Source organism: Sphaeramia orbicularis, chromosome 7 (assembly GCF_902148855.1).
Source record: "Sphaeramia orbicularis chromosome 7, fSphaOr1.1, whole genome shotgun sequence".
In the NCBI taxonomy this organism is placed as follows: domain Eukaryota; kingdom Metazoa; phylum Chordata; class Actinopteri; order Kurtiformes; family Apogonidae; genus Sphaeramia; species Sphaeramia orbicularis.
In genome coordinates, this window is record NC_043963.1 from 30,526,736 (window position 1) to 30,541,391 (window position 14,656).

At 39.2% G+C, this 14,656-nt stretch overlaps 1 protein-coding gene across 3 annotated transcripts in view; it reads left to right on the forward strand.

The window, feature by feature from the left end:
• The window catches only part of LOC115422059 (dedicator of cytokinesis protein 3-like), a 61,609-nt gene that overhangs the window by 15,951 nt on the left and 31,002 nt on the right, over positions 1-14,656 (forward strand). For all 3 annotated transcript variants that reach the window (XM_030138105.1, XM_030138106.1, XM_030138107.1), the window contains exons 6-14: positions 1,400-1,548; positions 3,836-3,920; positions 5,227-5,271; positions 7,257-7,411; positions 8,214-8,295; positions 8,384-8,444; positions 8,556-8,703; positions 9,719-9,807; positions 11,222-11,347. In XM_030138105.1, coding sequence (XP_029993965.1) covers positions 1,400-1,548; positions 3,836-3,920; positions 5,227-5,271; positions 7,257-7,411; positions 8,214-8,295; positions 8,384-8,444; positions 8,556-8,703; positions 9,719-9,807; positions 11,222-11,347 — 940 coding nt within the window. The remainder of the gene's footprint in view (positions 1-1,399; positions 1,549-3,835; positions 3,921-5,226; positions 5,272-7,256; positions 7,412-8,213; positions 8,296-8,383; positions 8,445-8,555; positions 8,704-9,718; positions 9,808-11,221; positions 11,348-14,656) is intronic.

Consider the following 14,656-nt stretch of genomic DNA (forward strand, 5'->3'; position numbering starts at 1 on the left):
CATTTGCATCCCTCACAGGGGTCTGATGGAATAGGTTTTTCTAATACTACGTGTTTTCCCTGCACCTAATTTGAAACCTAGTGTGACCATGTCCACCCGCAGGAGCAGTGAATAACGTGAGATATAGCTTAAACATACAGTGACAGCTCCTTTAGATATTTCCCCACAGCATGTCGCTCTGACTGTCACCCTACATTTTCATATCTATCTCTGTAGGAACAGAAATGGTTGTTGGACACAGATAATAGCCTACCCATGTGTCACATGCAATTTCATGCTGTGTCATTCAGCCATTGATTGATCTTGGCCTGCCTCGTGTAGATTCTGCATCATCTTAAGATCCAGCTCTGCTCTCCACCTTCATTCCGCCTTTACTTAAAGGGAAAAAGTGATTACTGGAAACCTAAAGCGTCCTTAAGCCTGCTAAGTGTCGAGGGGGGGACAGGCAGAAGTGGTTGGTAAGGTTGGAGTTTGGAGTGGATACGTTGCAGAGCTGGCAGTGAGTTTTTACATAACCTCTCACTGAGGACTGCTCATGCTCTGAGCAACTAAGGAGCCCGAGGCATAGGTTTGGTGATGTAACTTCCTCTGAAGCTCAACTAATGTGAAGCGCTGATTTAACAGTGCTCGTTTTGGTGCTCACCCCCTGTGTGATATGGGCCATGTTGCCACAGTTGTGTTCATAAAAATAGGCCATATCATTAGATGGATGTTGATACATTTGACCATATTGTTAACATTAGAATTCATGATATTGCTTTAAGGAGCGATGACCTAAGCATAACCTAGTACCTATTATAATGTATGATGTATGCAATAAGCCCTGCAGAATATACGTCTGAAAGGCCCCATCAGACCTGACAAAAGACCTTTGTTTTTCAGCAGCTTGCAGCCTTTGAGAACATGCAGTGCTCCTCATCATTAAATTTACATGGAGCACTGGATCAGCATTTAATGTTTGCATTTATGTAAACAAACCTGGGTGGCAATGTGGAGTCGTTTTATTATTTAGGAAAACAGAACACATCTGAATTAAAAGTTTTGTCCTCAGACCTTGAGATCTGATGATGAAATTCTGCAGAGTGAGGAGGTCAGGCTTAAGGAAATTTATTTTTTGCTTCATTAACAAAGCCAGTGGGCTGGTTACTCAGGAGTAATACATTTTGTTGTACTACGTGCCTCTGAATGCTGGTATTGGCAGGAGTAGATAAGGAATAATTTGTGAATATTTCTGAATCAGTAACATTACCTAAAACCTTCCTAGTGTCCTTTTCTGTAATTCACAATAAATATTACCATTAAAATCTGATGCATTACTGGGAATAGTCTTTACCCAACTGCTACACTGGCAGTGGATCACACACCCCACTGAAGGCTTTTTTTTTGGCTGTTTCAACAGAAACACAAGGTGGATCTGTTCCATAAGCTGCGCCATGTGATGAATGAGCTGATCGACCTGCGACGGCAGCTGATCCAGGGTCACCTTGCCCAGGACCAAACTCGCGAGATCAAACGGCACATAACCGTACGACTTGACTGGGGAAACGAGTAAGTTACACTACCATTTACATTGTATGCAGAGAATGACACTGAATTAACTGAAGACTTTCCCTCTACAACAAACATTTGTCTCCAAGTGTAATCTACCAAAGACTACGATATTTCTTTGGCACTGAAGAGATCTCCAACTCTGGCTGAGTGGGTGCATAATAGCTTCCTCTGTGATGTAATTTTATGGTCATTTAGCAGATGAGTGAATCTCAAGCAGCTTATAGTCAATGCACATCCCCCTGGAGGAACTGTAAAGCCATATTCTTACTGTTACTCTGAGCACTGACAGACATCCATAACAGAGTTAAAGATGGAGGAGTAGCCATCTGTCTGAAGATTTATGGATTTTAAGGGAACTACTGTACAGTACATCACCATGATGATAAGCATTACTGTATGTATGGGTACATGTGTTAATAATATCCTATTTTGCTCCTCATGTTTGCTGAGGACAGCGATGTGTAATTTTACAGTAATTTAATCTGGGTACAGTGCCAGGCAAAAAAGTCCCCCCTGGGATTAAACTAAGCAAATAAGTAAGAACACCCTATTAGGTAATCACTGTAGTGATTAATATAATACAATACAGTGACTTGATTCTCATTTCTTAAACAACTATCTTTGCAAAAAAATTAATGCAACTATGGGCAGAAAGTTTTTTTGGACAGTTATGTGATGCTATATAAACTTTGTGTATTATAAATGATGCCACTGTGAATGTGTCCATAGTCGAAGCTAAATGTGGTCCAAAAATATTATATTTTTTTGGCCGGGCATTGTAGCGTTACATATAACTGTAAAATTATGGCTAAACAAGTTTAAGGGTTCAAGACATTTAAAATTGTAATATGCCACATATCTGCATCTAAATATCTACTTGTGTACTTGTATCATATCAAATGCTCCACAAGTCATGGAAATATGGGATTTTATTTGCTTTTATGTCCTGTTTCATTATGTCACCTTACAATGGCATAATTCCATTTATGTGGAAACACAATATCACAAAATTGTACTTAATACCAATACTATAGTAATTTTTTTGGCCACACTCCATGTTTTTTATTATTTGCTATTTTACAACAGTGTAATCCAGTTGAAAGCTACAACCAGCCAACCAGTGGCTTATGTATGTAGCCACAAAGCTAATGCTAATGTATGGAGTGATGTAATGTTAACAGATATACTGATATAAAGGTTAAGGTTTAGGTTAAATTCACTGTTGTCCCTGTAGGGAAATTATGTCTCTGCTTTGCACCCTTCCTAATACACACACATAGTATCTAGCATTAGCATTAGCAATTAGCATTAGCACATAAAATTGACAGGGCTCAGGAACCAGTTCCAGATCTCCATAAGAGCAGGTAACACTGCAAAAAATGATGTCTAAGAAAGTGAAAAAAGCCTTATTTCTAGAACACTTGTCTTATTTTTCCTCTAAATATGGAAAAAAAAGCTTGCTGAGAAATTTTTACATAAGGAAAAAAAAAAATCTAACTTTTTCTCAATAAGAGTTTCCACCTAATATCATGGTGTTTTTATTTCTTGTACTATGCAGTGTTTGCTAAAATTCTGGCATTTTTGTCTAGTTTTAAGACACATTATAGTTATAGTTGATAGACTTTTTTTGCTTGTTTAAGAATATTTGCCAAGAATTATTTTCTTACCCCACTGGCAGAATTGTTTTGCTCAATATAAGCCAATTTGACCAGATTTAGGAATATTAAGCTTATTTCTAACAGGGCATTTTTTGCAGTGGTAAAAAAAAACACTGACAGGAGAATTAACCCAAAGTATATGTATCTTTTTTTAACATATTATTAGCCTTGAACATTACATTAGCAAATGTTACTCATTAAGAGACATAATGTAAATATAAGACTCCTGTGGCATGGTGGTGTAGTTGGTAGCTGTTTCACCTCATAGCTAAAAGGCTTCAGTTCCTTTTCTAGGTTGAGGTTGCTTCTTCTCTCCTCGCCGCAGCAGGTCCTTTTACTATTGTTTTGATTTAAAGATCCCCAGCAGCAGAAATTACTTACTGTACCTTCAATAAATTAATTGTGTGTTTTATTTGTTTGCTCCAAAATAAGTAACTACAGACATCAGATAATTGTTGTGCAGCTGTTTTTCCTTTTAATTGGAGAAGTCTAAACATTTCATTCCCCTTCATTAAAAGCTCATGCTGGAATCAGTTACTGTTTCTTAAATTTGCTTTGACTTTTTTTTTCCACTACTGCTTTTGTTCATGCTCTTTCTTACACACATCTAATCTCTGTTTGGCCAGGCACCTTGGCTTAGACCTCGTTCCCAGGAAAGAGTTTGAAATGGTGGATCCGGATCAGATCAGTGTATCGGAGCTCTACAAACTGGTATGTTGGGTGGGCTTGCTCTTGGACCAATTAATGGAATGCAAATTAATCCACTGAATTATTTAGAAACAGGAATTAATAAGTTACATTTGAGTTCCTTTGAGTGATGTAAATGCAGATGATGTATTTTTGTAGTGTGCATGTACTATATTTGTAGCAGTGAGTCAAATTTCACACAATGAGCTTTTTTTTACTTACTCTGTGCCTTTTTTTAATCTCTCTGCCTGGTTTTACATATAAGAAAGCGTTGTTGAAAGTGTAGGGATGTGTGAATATACCGATTATCAAATCATCCATAAGAAGGTGACTCACAAGCGGCAGCACACGATTCAGCTGTTGGAACAAACTCATGTGACCTATTCTTTATGCTTATCTTGCCGCCATATTGAGTGTGTCCCTTTTCTTGTATCCATGTGACTCTTGCGGTGATTGGTAGCTAACGGTGCACACAGAATGTGAAATGACAGGCTCAGGTGAGGCTTTGGGGAATTGCATGCAAATGAATGTTTTATTGTTGTTTTTTTTCAAAATAAATTACATGCTTCAGTCGTGGTTGTTTAAATGGCTGAACTAGAGACATATTCACATTAATAAATAATGTGTCAAATGTATTTTGGCTGTAGTGATGTGAGACATGTACACTAGAGAGATAAGACAGAGATGGAACAGCAGCTAATTTTAGAAATCTGTGATTACAGCACAGATGTTATGAAATAAAATGTAACACTACTGGAAACACTTCCCTTGCAGGGAGATCCTGTCTGGTCAGTAGCTGAAAGTCCATATGCTGATCAAAACACTCTCCAACTGCCCTGCAGCATCCCATTATCCCATTTCCATGTTTCACGTCTTTGTAGGCAGAATGTTTGTGCACTAAATGCTCTGTCCAGAAACAACAGCGTAGTTCCTCCTTGCCAAAAAACCCTCCTGACTCTGTCGATGAAAGTGAGCTGGGTTTTGGCAGGGCACAAGGCCTTGGCTCCTCTTCTGGTAGGGGAGTACAGGAGTTCTTTTAGGCTGCAGAGCAGAGAGGTGTGTGTGGGCGATACCGGCTTTGTCCTCTCCCACACGCTCACGTTTTTCCCCATGTGGGCTTCTTTTAGCGATGCAGGAACAGTAGTGAAGCCACATGGCAACACACGTAGGTGAAATACTGTCCGATTTCAAGCGTCAACCCAGGCACTGCTCAGGTGGTGTGTGTCTGAATGTGCTCTGAGGTAAATAAGTTCAATACTGTGTGGGTAGAGTGAAGAATGGACCAACTGATCAAATATTGATCTTCCCTTTGAACTTTGTTCTTTTTTAGCACGTATCCAGCAGACACTGTGGTGGACAGCAGAGCACAAACCAGGTACAGCCTATTCTGAGTTGTTTGTTTACAAAATAATGAAAACATCATGCTGAACTCATCTGTTGAGCCCTTACTTCTGTATTTTATTTCACCTGATCTCAAATAAACGAAATTATTTTATCAAGATTGTTTGAGATTTTAACCACCAAATACACACTTTTGAAATCATTATTCGACCACTGTGACAAAATAGATAAAAGTTGATATTTCTCATAAATTTACTTGGTGCACTTGCACTGTTGCCAATAAAGTTGGAAAAATTTTGTTTTCAGGCACATTCCTCTTTTTTATTCCTACTTATACACATCAGCAATCACCTTTGACCAGGTACAATGATGTCCCAGTTACACTTTATTTATAAAGAAAAAATTACATTGTCACAATCATCTCATGAGAAGAGCTAAAATATTTTAGTACAACTTCATTCCAACAGTGTATGAACCAAAAATCAGGGAAAAGACACATAAAACATTTCCTTTAATACAGAATAAAGCTACATTTAAAGCTGCACTGCTTCATAGTTATATTCCTTAATACCCCTTCAGTATGTCGTCATTCAAGCGGCCTGAGAAAACACGACTCTTCAGCTCCCACTCTGTACTTGTGTTTCAGGCTGTAGAAAATGTACTCCATGATACAGAGTTTAGCTAATCACAGGCTTTTTCAGGTTAATTGCATGATTGACAGCTGTATTTGTAGATGGTTGATCAGATTCCATAAGAGGTGACCTGGATGTGAAGTGGCTTCACTTTGCCATGAATGACATGAAATAACATCAGGTCATCTATATTTATATTTATTCATTTGATTTGGAAGAAAAGGAGAGAGCTGCAGATGGACGATGTGTGTATATACTGTAGGTTTTTGTCTTGATTTTGCCTCCTGCAGTTTTGAATTAGTGACTAGAAATGACACAAAAATTAAGATAATCTAGAAACAACCTAGAAACAGTTAATATTGAACAGAATATCAACAGGTCGCATTGAAGGGCATTTATACTGAATTTCCGCAGAAAAACCCAGTGGTCTAATAATTGTTTCCAAAGCTGTAAATAAGGACAATATAGGATAGAAGAATGAATTAACCCATAAAGACCCATCTTTTCATGGTCATCAGATTTGATCCATTTGGACGTTCAGAGGTTTCGTAGTGAACGTGGAAACACCATCATCTTCTACAACACTGATTCACCAATAAAACCCATGGAGTTTGATCAATGACAGTGAATGGAGACACCGAGTTTATGTTCAGTTAATGATATATTTTACTGAAAAAGATGCTTTTTCTTCAGTTTTTTCTGTTTTTGATACAATAACCTTTGACTTTACTCTGAGCATTTATGAACATTTCCATGATCAGTCAATGAAATGTAGCAAAAATATATGATTTTCAATAGAAAAAATTACAAAAGTCAGAGGATAATATTATAATAAATGGTGATAAACTACTTAGAAAAGGTTAAATAGAGAGAAAAATTCATTTGGGAACTGCCACAAAAGTCACTCTGGGTTCTTATGGGTTAATTTAGCATTTAAATGCATGTTTGTGCAGTTAATTATATTTTTTCCTATTTTTTATTGCTGTGTCATGCTTTCGTTTTACATACACCACCCTGATTGTTTGGTAAATGTCTGAACAAATGTGTAATCAAATCAACTGGCTGTAAATCTGTTATAAATGCTGAATTAGCATTTTTTCCCAGTGGTTGAAAGGTTTTACACATGAACACCCAGGGCCCCTTGGAAACTCTTTGCAACTTGGATAGAAATGTATTATGAGGTGAAATCGATCACTGAAGGCTGTTACTTATACAGTTTGAGCTTGTGACAGCATGAAATACAATGTGGAGCATATGTCAATGAATTATTTACCTCCCAAATACCCCCATTGATCTGTTACATAAGCTTCTATATAGAGAATGGCAGGTACTTGGCCTTGCTCGCAGGCCCCGTCTCGTTAGCGGTCACTTTCTTCTTCGTTCCCAGGGTGACAGCATGAGACAGCGCCATGGTGACAGTTGCCGTGTCCCTGTGTCGCACCATCTCTTCATCAATCTGAAGAGCTTTACTTACAACAGCATCAGTGAGGATGCAGATGTCTTTTTCTCCCTGTACGACACTCGTGAGGCCAAACAGATCAGGTACGCAGAGGAGTTTTTATATTTGACAGATAATAATTACTTTAAAGGGGTCATATTTTGCTAAACCCACTTTTATTAGTCTGTGTTTCATTTATTTGTGCATTTGGACCCTAATAGTTCAAAAAGTTTGAATTTAAACCCTCCAGGGGCTGCAAAGCTAACTTTATATTAATTTTGGCAAAAATCGAGTGGATTTCTGCAACCTGTTTAAATTCTTGCTTAATTTGTTACGTCTATAACTAGTTACATCACAACATTTGCACAGATAAGGTCAAGACTTCCAACGAACATTTCTCTGAGTATGCCATAATTGTTTATCAGCAGCAGCGGTTGTAGTCCATACTGAAAATATGTCCAAACTTCGAGCTGATTACCTAAAAGTTGTTGGTTGTATTAACAAACACAGGTGGCTGAACGGGACAGAGCAGCACAGTTAACAACCTGGAGGGGGTGGGGTGTGAAGTGGCTCATTTGTATTTAAAGGGCCAGCGCTCAAAACGCCCTTTCTGGTGTCATTACTCAGAAATAGGGTTGAAGATGGACCTGTGGAGTTGAATTAATGAAGAATTCAAACGCAAGCATAGCATTTACAGTTTATGCAGACCACAGGAGAATGTTTTAAAATGCATAATTCCATTTTTTTAAAAAAAAGCAAAATATCATTCCTTTAACATTCCCGTTTAGTTCTATGCGTAGTCCAGGGTGGTCAGATAGTGAGGCCTACAAGCCAAATCTGTTGACAAATGTGACCGAAACAAAATCTAAACTAAAAAAAAACACTGTGAAACGTTTTCCCCAACAGTGAGAAGTTCATGGTGAAACTAAACAAAAATGGAGGACCAAAGAATCCAGAGAAGGTTGACCGTCTGTGTGCTCTCTTCACGGTAACAACTCTTACCAACTAGTGATGAGTAAGCACATTCATTTACGCAAGTATTCCCATTTAAATGCACTAAAATACTTTCTCTTCAGGACCTGAGCAGTAAAGACTTGAAGAGAGACCTGTACATTGTTGCACATGTCATAAGAACTGGTAAGCACAATACACAATGTCGAAACTTTTTTCTTCCATGGTCCTAAAAAAATAATTTTTTTTAGAGTAATCAGTGCTGCTTCTTAGTGATTCTTCTTTTTGTGTGCCCAGGCCGTATGCTGCTGAATGACTCAAAGAAAGGTCCGCCACATGTGCAGTACAGACGACCTTACGGCTGTGCTGTCCTTGCCATGAGTGATGTTTTCCACACCATCACAGACCTCAAAGAGGAGAAGGACTTTGTGCTAAAAGTTTACACGTGAGCATCTCAGTCTTCTTTTTGATCATAAATACAGTTGACGCATAGAGAAACTGTCTGATATTTGAAAGGATAGAGCTGTACTTGTCTTGGATGGCTGAATGGTTTCTGTATTTTTGGAACAAGAGATAACAAGGCTATGCATTTAGCAGGGATGTGTGAATGTTCTGCGAATGTTGTGCATGACAACCTACCGCTTCGGTGTTGATGCCTGGTGTGTTTTGACCAGAATGATAATGAAGTGTCCTCTGGAAAATCAATAGCTGCTACCCTGGGCTTGAGATGGGACACTTGGCATGTTGTGAATCTGGCTGCTTCAGTTAGACTTTTCTACGGAAATACACTGCTGTACACCGGCCAACGAAGGAGATGCACGGATGGAGAGGTGGAGAGAGAGGGAAGGGGAAAGACGACATAGATGAAGTTAGGGGACGCAGGATAATATCACCAAGCTCAGCATTTTTAGCTGTCAGTCAACTGCCGCAAAGTCTCCTTGTATCCGTCCTCCTCAGTGTTCGCTCTCAGTCAGAGGTCATAAATGCATTTCACTCTGTGCGGCATTTTTCTTGAGTACTCTCAGTATTAGTGACTCTACAGCTTGGTGTGAAATAAAGATTTCTAGAATAGAAAGCTGTCGGTTTTATTGGTTTTTCTCTGCTGAGGTGAGGAGCTCTTCCCTTTAAGAAGCAAGCAGTGATTCAGTGCTGAGCTGCCTCCAAACTGTCGGCTCCTATAACGCTCCAGTCTGTGCATTTCCCCATGCCTTTCCCAGGGGCCTACGGGCCCACAGTAATGAAAAAGGCTGGTAGAGAGCTGGCTGTCAGATTTGCTTAGTGTGCTGTGTATTTGGGCTAATGTGCTGCTTGATAGCACCTCCCCCTGCTGTTACCTTTTCTCCAGGAGGAAATCGGTTTTGGGACGCATGCTGTTCATGTAGTCCCCATGCACACACTCCTTATCCCTCCATCTGGGCTCACTAATGGCCATGTTGTTAACAGCCTGTTTTTCTCTCCAGATGTAACAATGAAAATGAGTGGTACCAAATTCATGAGAACATCATCCGCAAGTCCAACACCAAGTACTCCGCTCCCAGCACCAACTATGGTAAATATGTTAGATCTGCTACCTGTTTATTCTGTCCAGGATTAGACTTGAACCAGGGTTTTGCAACATGAGCAAATCCTCATTCCCTTTTATACATGCTTCTATTTTCAGATAATGATGCATATTAGCACATTTTCACATTAAATATTTTCTTTTCATGTTACATATACTCAATAAATTCAATGTTGTACTCCTATTTGATTATTTTCCTTCTTTTATTGAGGACTTTCTGTAACTATTAAAGTTTAAAATATAAAAAGAGAAATAGAATTCCCTTTTCAGGTATAATAGAAAATTAAGTATTGGCTTCAACATGTGATTATATGTTACAATTTAGTGGCATCTGCAGCATAATTTACAAACTGTAAAGGTTTTCTGGTCTATGTCAGATGTTTCATACCCAAGCCTTCCTCTAGGTATGAGCACCTTTTTCTTTTTTTACAGTGATCTCGTACTGTGCCGTGTCCACTCTTAAATGTTTTGTTTTGTTGCATCAATGCTGCATCTAAATTCTGAAATATATTACTGTAAAGGCTGTGATGTTTTGGTATTGTCAACCAATATATAACATCACAATGCATAGCCCTAGAATTTGTTTAAAGGTAAATTGTAAAATCCTGTCAACCTTTTCTTGCCAGTATTTTTTATTCAGAGTAACTAACAGTGAGAAAAATAGGTTTTAATTAAGGATAATTACTGTTTTATTCAGACAGTTGTACATTTGTTCTCTGCATTAAAAGCATCAAAAATTGCTTCACCCTTAACATGTATTTATGGAAAAAGTGTCTTGTTTAGTACTTTGTTTTTTCATATAATTACCAAATTTACGAAGACTGGACGTTTCATCAAGAAACAATATATCCTGCAAACCTAAAAATAACCTCATGTAATATAGATATCACAATATAAAGTAAAGTAAAAAAAAAAAAAAATCAAAACAAAACTAAAAATAAATGATAAATAAAAATAAGAAAGAGAACTCAAGTCTTTCAGGGTTTTTGGAATCAAACTGGCAGTGTGATTTACTCTGCTAAATTTTGAAGAGGATGAACTATAACATCTTTCATTATGAGCATCTCACTGTTTAATACGTGACTCATTCTTTACAAAAATATCTGTCACAAGATTTGTGTGTTACCCATACTTTAACATGGCTTCTTGTTTAAATCCACAAAATCATTCCTCCATCCTCCCTCTGTTCTCCCTGGCTCTGTTCATGTCTCTCCATCCTCTCTCCTGTCTGTCTTCTCCTCCCCCACATTCTGACTAATGTCCCTTAAATACCCCTCTGTTCCTCCCTTCTCCTATCTCTTCTCTCTGCTTTTTTCTTTCAATTCCCACTTTATCCCACCACCCCACACCTCTTCTTTTGCCCTTTCCCCTCCATTTCCACACCAACCCCCTCTGGCCCCAGGCCTCATCATTTCCCTGCAGCTCCTGCGGGGTGAGCTGGAGCAAATCCGACGGGAGAACCAGGCCGTGTTCAACAGGGCCCTGGCACTCACACGAAAACTGGGGTTCCCAGATGTCATCCTGCCAGGTAAGGAGGCGAAGAGCAGGAGGTGGGGATGGGGGCAGAGAGGTTTGGCGAGGAGGAGGAGACCAGAAGCCAGATGGCTTAGAGGAATGAAAACAGGGGAAGGTCAGAGATCAGAGTCCAGAGGACACAGATCAAGGAAAAGATGGATGGAAGGAAAGCACAAGGTCACAGACAGAAAAGAAAAGAACAAAAGAGGAAGAAAAAATTAGTGAAAGAACTGTGTGCGTGGAGATGATGAGGAAATTCTCTTATTTGTTTTGGATTTGTTACATTTATAGGTATTTTGGACTCCTGTATCGATTCTTTGGTCCTTATTTATATGAAGTAGATCAGATACAAAGCAAATCATAAAGAGCAGAGATAGGTAGTGTCTCCACTCCTCACCAAAGCATGCTGGGAGATTGCATGAGTGAGTATACGTGGTTGCGGTAGTTTCCAGAAATACAGATGAGCTCAGATTCAGCTTTGCAGTCTACATGACATTACACAACACACATACTTCAGCACGAGACCCTCTGTCCAAAATATCTGTCTGTCTGTTGGTAAAACAGGTTAATGAATCAACTTGTGAATAAAACTTGAAAATCAGTGTTTTTTTATGCCTCTCTGTTTTCAGTTAGAGTCATGTCTGATCCTCACTGCATTGTTGAACAGTTTCTCTTGGCTGGAGGATAACATTTCGAGAACGTCACGCACGGCTCTTGGATTAATAGGCACGGTGGCTTTTGTCCAAGAGGAACATTTGGTTAACCTGTTGGTTGAGAAAAGCTGGTGCTAGACGATCTGTTTATAGCTTTCTCTGCATTGTTCGTGCCATCAAGGCGTATTTACTGTGCCAGGTGAAGCTCCTGTAAATCGTAATAAGCTCCTTGAAAGAGAACTGATCTATTGAGACTTTTCCTGATGTGGACAGATTCATGATGATTACAAAAATGGTTGGATGAACAGCTGAGTAAATCTGAGAGGTCTGGTTTCAAGAAGAGTTTTGAGTAAATATTGAAAAGAGGCTCCTCTTAATGCATAAAACAAAAACGAGTGATCCATAATTGGTGCGATCCTTGGTTTCATTCTATTTTTTATGAAAAGACTGTGAATAGAAAGATTAAATATAAATAGGACATGGGATGGGGATGCTTGAACTGAGTAAAACTAGAAATAATCAAGCAGAATTTTGTACAGTTCTTGAATTGAAATTGGTGTTATTACAAATAATTTCCTTCTGAAAAATCAACTGGTGAAAATCAGATGTTTTGTTGTACGAGGGTGGGGGTCTGCAATGGAATATGAAATGGATAAAGTGCTTACGGTTTAGCTGAAAAGATCAGTACCCAGATGGACTTGGATCCAGCCCCAGTTGTCCTACAGCAGCACAGCTTTGGTTGTTAATAACTTGATTGCCTCCATGTTCTGGCACTAGTTGTAGAACCTCCGGACATATTTTTAAGCCGAAGAGAGAAGCTGGTCGATTTCTGGGAAGGCTTTCGCTGGACCAAATGTGTTGTACTCTGCCTACCTGTGTTAGAAGGTGGCCTCCACAGTCATATCACAGTTTTTCGCCCTCAGACTGTGCAGCACCTACATTATAGCATAAACTGCAGCTTTGGAATGAGCATCTGTGCTGTTTTGTGGGGTTATGAACTTGGATTACAATAAACCTTTGTTTCTTCTGGGGGTAGCTGGCTTGTAGTTAGCACAGATAGTGCCTTTCTATCCAGTCTGTCCTTTATGCCTGGAAAATGGACTTAAAAAAAGAGACAGTGTAGGAGAGGATGACCTGCCGATACTCTGCAGGATATTCCGGGATGTTCCATTAGTATCCAGAGAATCTTCACAAGTGCTGGGTAGCAGGTCAGTAAGATCAGAGGACAGTGGAAAATAATGTAATGTAATGGAGAAGCCGTTGGAGGAGGCAGTCAGTGCACTTCCTGTTCTTTTCAGAGAGGCAGTAGAGTCTGGGCTGAGAAGGATCAGCCAGTTACATGTGCTGCAGCAGAGGAACACCAATAAACACCAGTGTGTATAGACAGAGGTGAGAACGGGGAGAAAAATAATGACCATCCTAAGGGCTTATGACTGATGGGCCTAGAAAACAGTAGAACATTAGTCGATTTTTGTTTTTTACAAAAACTATTAAGTCATGTTTTCTACACAAGGCACAACACACATAGTAGTAGGTTGCTTTAGCTTTGTTTCATTTTTGGCCATTAAAAGAACAACAAAAGAATATAATCCATTCTACTTCTGCCCCTTTGTATCCCCCCTACTTATTAACTCCTATAGGGTTCATAGCTGATGCTATTAAATATACTTCCATCCAAAAAGTTAAACTATATTTTATTTGTATTTGTATATCAATGTATAAAAAATTAAAATATTAAAATATTAGGGCGACATGGTTGTGTAGTGGATAGCACTCGTGCCTCACAGCAAGAAAATCCTGGGTTCAATTCCAACACCAATGGGGGTGGGACCTTTCTGTGTGGAGTTTGCATGTTCTCCCTGTGTCTGTGTGGGTTCTTTCCTGGTACTCCGGCTTCCTCCCACCATCCAAAAACATGCACCAATAGGTTAATCGGTTAATCTAAGTTGCCCATAGGTGTGAATGTGAGAGTGATTGTTTGTCTCTATATGTCAGCCCTGTGATGAACTGGTGACATGTCCAGGGTGTTTGCCTATAAGTAGCTGGGATAGGCTCCAGCGACCCCCGAGACCCGAGTGAGGATAAAGTGGGTTCAGAAAATGGATGGATGGATTAAAATATTAAAGATGGCTCACCAATCTTGCAAGAAATCATAAAATCTATTGTAAGCAGAATATTGATTCACGTCAGCAGAGTGTTATATTTTTATGGTTAGCGTGGTTTGTGGCATTGAAGTGGTGGGGCCCAAAGTGATATTTTTTTCATGGGACCCCAAATCCCTGGCAACACTGCTGCATATAGATGCTAAAGAGAGGAGCTACTGTTTTTCTGGAACAAAGAAGAAGCTCTACACCTCTTGTGGCTCGGCTGTCCTAGACTGACCCCTCTTGTGTCTGTGTTGAAGCAGCATCTTGGAGGCTTAGGAAAGGTTTTTAGAAAACAGGCTGTTTGTTTTCGCTCCTATGTACCCGGCAGCGCAGCACAGATGTGTCACCTTTGTTCATTTTCTAATATTTCAGGCGAAAATGAGCATCTGGTCTAGTAGGAAAAAAACACCCCAAAAAAACACACTGGTTCTACAGATGCTAATGGGACACATCACCTCTACAGCTTGCAGGACTTCCCATTCCCACTGATTTGAAATATTATCATGATAAATAGTCAGTTGT